This window comes from Puntigrus tetrazona, chromosome 14 (assembly GCF_018831695.1).
Source record: "Puntigrus tetrazona isolate hp1 chromosome 14, ASM1883169v1, whole genome shotgun sequence".
Classification (NCBI taxonomy): Eukaryota; Metazoa; Chordata; class Actinopteri; order Cypriniformes; family Cyprinidae; genus Puntigrus; species Puntigrus tetrazona.
Genome location: NC_056712.1, coordinates 9960919 through 9968015, shown reverse-complemented (window position 1 = coordinate 9968015; position 7097 = coordinate 9960919). Strand labels below are relative to the sequence as shown.

Below are 7097 nucleotides of genomic sequence, written 5' to 3'. Positions count from 1 at the left end.
ATAACTACACTGCAAAAAATCAACATGCAATAATAAGAAAATAAAACACAAAATAAGAAAAACACTCAAATCAAGTACAATTATCTGCCAATGTGGTGAGAAAATTTTACTTGGTAAGACGTCTTGAAACAAGACAAAAAATCTTGTTACATAGAAGATTCTTACCGTCTTAAAACAAAAAAAAACAACGAAGTAAATTTATATAGTTAAACCAGATTCAAGCAGTACATAAGTCTTAAAGACAATGCAAAAATACTCCAATCTAGCATTTTTATCTTTAGTTGTTCTTAATCACTCCTGGTAAGAATGTCTTGATATGAGAATATATATTAACATTTTAAGAGTATCAGGCTTATTCTAAGAATAAGTATTTAAAGTCTTACAATAACATGGAGGTCCTCTTTTAATATAGACTAAAAATAAGATGACATGTGAAAAAAGAGACAAAATCAATAAATCAGGTACGACAAATATGAAATTAACTTTGCTTTATTTTCTCCAACTGTAGGAGTAACAAAAATTACTGTCCAAAACTGCAATCCAATGCATCAAATGACAGCAATTATAAGGTCTAGAAACAAAGCCTGGTTGATGAGTGACTTTGTTTTCTGATTTATTAATCAGAATGCATTGAAATCTCTAAAAAAAAAAAAAAAAATGTAAAATGTAATGTTGCAAAATATTTCCGTTCCAAATACACGCTGTCCTTTTCAAGTTTTTGTTCATCAAATAATCCTGCAAAATTAAAAAAAAAAAAGAAATCAGCACAACTAAATAAAAATAAAAATCATGTCAATGTTGACTCAAGAAATTTAGTAGCTGCTGAAAATGTTGCTTGGCCATCAGAGGAATAAAATACATTTTAAATATATTGAAACAAAAAACTTTTCATTTAAACTCTAACAATATTTCACGGTGTTGCATGTTTTACTCTGTTTTTGATTAAATAAATTAAGGCCTTTCAGAACATAAACGTTTCAAAAACATCTTTTTAAAAATCATCTTACTCTCATTTTCCTATTTTTTCCTTCTATCCCTCTAGGCCTTCACCCCATCAGCCAGCAGGCAGCCTGCCAAATTAAAGGAGAAGTGACCACAACGATGATCCATTTCACATCCACGATCTCAAAAAACAATGCATGTATATCGCAGGTACGTTTTCTTTATTAGTTGCATTACCTTCCAGAAGTAATCGCACTGTTCTCGCTGTGTGTGTTGACAACTTTGTGGAAAAAAACGCGACACAAAATGAATTTGAAAGTTGTCGAAGCTCACCGAGTCTTTGGCTCCGTGGATCACGGGTCACCTCATTTGTTGTGTATTTGCGACCACGGAGCGAAATGAAGACTCATGGGAAATCATTCGGTGGCCACCGAGAGGAAAACTCATTTTAGTTACTTAAGAGTTCAAGTTAAAGCATTCTGACTTAAAGACCGCAGAGACCTTTCCTCCTGAAGAAGAATTCCTGTTATTCTGTTATAGAGTATAGCAAAACATGTCAGCTCAGTGGCTGCTGAAATAGGTTATGACAGCTATGTGCTTTAATCTCAGAGAAAAGCAGAGGAAGTCTAGTTAACCCCTCTGCCCCAGAAACTGGCTCGAACCGAGCTTTTAAAACCAAGCTCATCCACCCAAAAAATTCTTGGAGCGAGATCCCGAACCCGATCCAAAACATTCAGCCGCATATATGCAGCCGCCGTAGGCCTCAGAAGCGAGCGTGGTCGTGTGATCTCGACATATGTTTCCATTCTGTTCAAAAGCCCTGGAAGTTTCCGTTTGACGGGAGACAGCAGTGCAGTGTGAGGGCAGAGTGCATCTGGCTGGCGCGTAGCCAAGTCTAAGAGAGCCCGGGACGCTCAAGAGGGGCCGGATACCACGCAGACAGGACCCGGTTAGCACGGAGGTCGCACCCCTGATTACCACGTACAAACCGCTCGCACTTCCACCAGGTTAAGAGGTCCTGTCGAAGCTGGTTTAGTGTAAAATACACCTGACTTTTTTAAAGTCGCTCTCCTTTTACCGGTCCCGTCTTCACACCGCCATCTGTTAGGCTGCTTTGCATCCTGAAATACTGAGTGTGGCTCCAAAAGGCATTCGGAGACTTTTTATGTGGAGCCGCAATTAAAAATGCATGAATGTCTTTGCATTAGATAACAAAACAAATGCTTCTGGAGCTTTTCTCAGAATAAATGTAACTTTAGCCATTTTTGCAGTTACGGTTAACCAGCTGGCGTCAATGTGATTGATTGATTTGTTTTGTTATGAGCGTAATCAACTTTAAACGGTTCTTGAACCTCATGACTACTATTTCTTTAATCCAACAAACCATTTTTGTTCAATTTGATTTGAAATATATTATCCACGTGCATGTTATTCATGTTATTGTGTATGATTTATTCATGCATGTTTCATTTTTCTTGACCTCAATTTTTAATCAAAATATCTTAATCGTGGAATTAGATTAATTTATTAAACCCTGTTTGGATAATGTTTGGAGCTAAACGTTTTCAGAAGCTAAGAGAGCAAAAATGAATCAGACCGTAATGGTTAAATAATAATAATAATAATAATAATAATAATAATATATATTTAAAGAATTAAACATGCAGCCAGATTAAGAAAGTTTAATAAGAGTGTAATAATTTTTATGTTGTTCAAATGCTACTTTGTTAAGATGATCGGTATGTGGTCTCAAGTCTCGAATAACACCCACAGAGTAGATTAAAAACATTACATGAGTGCAAAACCTTCCATTAATCCATAAATGTCTAGAAGAGAATCAAAGGGGAACAAGTTCAAGGCTCTGCTGTAATAAAAACCATCTTTCCTTCTCCATTGTTCTGGCTAAAATCATATGAGACTCTCGGTATAAATGGTGGAACTAACTTAATTATGAAAATCCTCCTGCTGCATTGAAAATGGGCTTCAGTAACAGGGGAATAAAAGCTGTTATCCAGACGTTCATGTGTGTGTGTGTGTGTGTGTGTGTGAGATGCCATACCCACCGGGCTTCTCTGCAACTGTCTGCTGTAATATAAATCCCTATTGCACTTTGTATTTATCCATTTTTAATGAAGTGTCTCAGCTGTGTGTGTGTGTGTGTCTGAATGAGACGGGAAAGGAGAAAAAAGGGAAAGAGAGGTATGGAAGGAAAGATGAGGACAGGCCTGTTGACAGAGAGGCCCTATGTCCTCTCACGGACGCCCCTTTCTCAGAGCATCGGAGGTTGAAAGATGACATCACTCTCGAGGGTGAAGCAATTCAGGTTCTTTTGTGATTTTAAAATGACAAACTTTACAAAAAAATCAACAAAAAGGTTGAAGCACTGATGACATATGGACTATTTGAATGATGTCCTTACTGCCTTTCTGGGCCTTGAATGAGTTGTTCCTGTCTGTGCAGGGTCGGAAAGGTTCTTGGGTTTAATCATGTTTTGAGGATGAACGACGTGAGGGTGAGCAATGACAGCATTTAATTTTTAGGCGCACTGTCCCTTTAAAGCTGGAATACGGCGTTGTTTGTGAGTTTGTTGCTTTGTGAGCAATTCGAAAGCGTGTGATCCTCGCTTGTTTAATGCTCAATTTCCAAGCAACCATTTAGGAAAGTCGGCAAGCGTTCGTTGAAAATCTATTCTGATTTTTAAAAAAAGTCCTTCGGTGTGTTCCAGCCTATATTAGAATTAGAAATGCTTCAAAACTCCAGTTCTCATTACAAGGGCTTTTAACTTCTCCTTTGTTCTCCTTTTGGTTTTTTTCTAACATTTAGAGAGGAAAGGCCTGTGTAGGTGAAGCGAGGCCTTGAACGCTGATGGGAATGAGGTGGGATTCACAAAGACCCTGATTGTGACGACGACGCCGCGGGCTCACGTAGGCCCGCTGAACACAATCGGCACGGATGACAACACGAAAGCACCAGTTAAACCGTTTCACAAGCTGTTTATTTATCTAGCGAATTCAACTCTTTGATTCCCGCACAGCAGCATACAGGGAAATTGTGACAAAATATAAATAAGAAAATCCAACAGTGTTTCTTTTTTTTTTTTTTTTTTTTACTCTTTTAATTTAATTACAAACCTCAGTTAAAAGTGGCAAATTGGCTGATGTCTTCAACATTTGATTCTCAGTCTCTCTCTCACGAACCAAGAACGTCACATTGAACAACAACTTAAAATGCATGATATCATCATCATTATCATTAATACTATGTACAGCTGTCACCTATTAGCAAACAACGCTTAGAGCTTATTGGGATTTCACTTTCGTTCGTAGAATGCACTGAAAAGAAAAATACAATTATGTTATACAAAGATCAAAAATACTATTATAAACCCTTGTTATAAATGGTACACTATATTAATAAACTGCTGTTGACATTTTACATGTAAGTACAAAATCTTGGTGAGGTAGATCCCTCTGAAGTCACTTTTAAATGGTAAAATACTGAATAGACATCACTTAATTCTTTTCCATTTTTCGGTAATTATTTACAATACAGCAAATCTATGCTCCTTACTTCATTAAAATTGAATTCCTTTGGTAAACATAACTGTCAGAAATGTGCAGTCCTGCAAGTGTCAAATTGTACATTCACAATATGTTTGCATCATTTTTTGTTCTTGTTTTTTTGGGGAGGGGGTTTATTCTTGTACGTAATGCAAAAAGGGGCAAATACATTGTTTTTACAAAAAGCTTTTTTATTAAGAACATTCATACGTGCTATATTCCACCGTGGACCCTTTGTTTGTTTGTCGTAAACCTCTCCTTTTCCCCTTCGCTCACCCGGGATGTGGAGAAGGTGAACTTTGTATGGAGCTGAAGAGAGGCACCCATAGATATATATATATATATATATATATATATATATATATATATATATATATATATATATATATATATATATATATATATATATGTTTTCCTCCAGTGTGTGTGTTCCCCTTACTTGGGGTGTAAACATTGAAAGGGCACCTCATACAGAAGAATAGCCTGCGGTCACACTTTACATTACAGCTTTCATGTTACGCACTAATAAGCAACACCGCTTTCTGGAGCTGCTGGAAATCCACTTAGCATTAGTAACGTAACATCTGTAACATGGACTCCGCAATGCAAAATGCCCAGCTCTGTCAGTGGGGTTGGAAATAATTTGGCCGATTATGAAGTTATGCTGACAACATGAACGCGCAACAGAGCCTCTATTGTGTTGCTCTGCGCGTCCGCGCCGACAGACGTCAGGAAATCGCGGAGCGGACTTTCGGGAGAGAGCGGAACGGGAGTAAAGTTCATAAATGAAGACATGTGGAACATTCTTTAAAATCGCTTAATGGCAAAATAAACTTTGGTTTAAAGACAAAAAAACGACGCGCAAGCTTAGCTTACAGTAAAGAAAATACTTGAGTTGAACAGAAGAGCAACTCCTCTGGTGCCAACATTCACGTTTTTCCCATTTTAAAGAAAAATAACATCTTATCTCACACAAAACGTGACTATGAATCGTGAATAAACATCTAAAACCTATGCGTGAAAAAGAAAAAAATAGCTTTTTATGAATAAAGTATGCAATAAACTATGGAAATAAAGTATCTATAAAAATATAAGAGATTTTTTTTTTCCGTTTAACAAAACATTGATATCATCTTATTTGTTTGCCTAGTAGTTAAGACTCGGAAAGCCAGTCAATCAGAACAGTCATCTGAAAGAAAATGTTCAGTGCAATACGTGTAAGTCTATAGGAGTCTTTTTAGAAGATTTTCACTCGCTTACCACCCACAGCTCTGCCTCCCTTCAGCACTCTCTGGGCAGGCTGGTCTTTGGAGAGAGGGCAGTATTTTATTGTATGCGCGTTGTCCCCGTTGGCACTGCATAGGGGGCACGTGTACGCCCTCAGGATCGGGCACACCACCCTCCCGTCCGGGGTTTTCAGGACGTGAGAGCCGTACACCTCCTCCGGCGCGCCGTTATTCCGACAGAAGACGCAGATCTTGGGCTCCTGCTTATTGCGCGCCGCCGGTTTCCTCATCTTCCTCTCCACGCCGAACAGATCAAATCCCGCGAAGCTCCCTCCGATGCCCATCTCCCGCTCCTGGGAGGGGGACAGCAGCCCTCCCGTGCCCTGGTTCTGGTTCTGGAAGGGGCTCAGGATGGAGAAGCGCTCCTTCAGGTCCAGGATGGAGATGGAAGCGGGCGGGGGGCAGCAGCAGGAGTCCAGGTGTCCTCCGCTATCGCCGCCGTCGCCGCCGGCCGCGATTACGCACGGGCACGGGGGGCTGTCGTCCAAGCCCAGAGTGGCTTTCAGGGACTCCGTGATGGAGTTGGGGCTCTGGGGGACGCTGTGCTTGTTGTTCTTGGTGACCAGCGTGGAGAGGCCGAGATAGTCATTCCAAAAATTGAAGGTGTAATCGTAGGGGGTGCGCGCGCTCAAGTAGTTGTGGTTCAGAAAATCCATGTCTTCTCCGCTCAGCCAAAGACGTTTCTCTCGAAGGAAAGCAAACGAATGCGAACCGCGTATATTCCGTCAGGTTGTTCTCTGCCTGCTCTCCGGGGTCGTAACTGCGCTCAAGTCCGGTGCCTTTCTTGGGTATGCGAGTCTGAAGAACAGGCATCTGGTTATAAGGCTCCAGGAGAGGCAGGGGGAGGGCGGGGCTCTTTTTCAAACCAAGTTTGTGAGCAGCGGATCCACAGCGTGTTTTCTTCCTGCACGACCAGCGACCGTTCACTGCAGTGGAATGACACCAGGCACTGCTTTGTGGTGGCAAAACACACCGAGAAGCGCTCGTTAGTTATTTGTGTCGCATGTGTCCCTGCTTTTTTCTTCATCCTGAAGACCAGTGATTCATAATCACGTGCGATGTGTCACTATCGTTATTTTAAACCGGACAAAAAAAACACAGCTGCGATCGAATTTTAACAACGTGCAAGTTCTTGTGATTTCTGAATGCGTGTCGGTTGCATGCATTCCCAATAAAAAAAATGATTTAGAGACTCTAGAAATATTAAAACACATTAAAAAGCATTAGCGGGGGGCCTAAAGGGGTCTTCTCCTTTGTATGGTTTTCTTGTCACATGACAACAAAATGGCTTCCTAGTACTTGTTGTGCC

General features: G+C 40.2%; 1 protein-coding gene across 1 annotated transcript; it reads right to left on the bottom strand.

Annotated features, from left to right (window-relative positions):
• Window positions 1–3915: 3915 nt before the first annotated feature.
• nanos1 (nanos homolog 1) lies at window positions 3916–6847 on the bottom strand. Its single transcript, XM_043256498.1, has one exon. It carries the CDS (start codon window positions 6442–6444, stop codon window positions 5740–5742), a length of 705 nt encoding a protein of 234 aa, XP_043112433.1. The 5' UTR covers window positions 6445–6847; the 3' UTR covers window positions 3916–5739.
• Window positions 6848–7097: the final 250 nt, after the last annotated feature.

Bases quoted from the DNA above. Each gene is read 5' to 3' on its own strand.
- nanos1 (XM_043256498.1), bottom strand. From the start codon at position 6,444: ATGGATTTTCTGAACCACAACTACTTGAGCGCGCGCACCCCCTACGAT.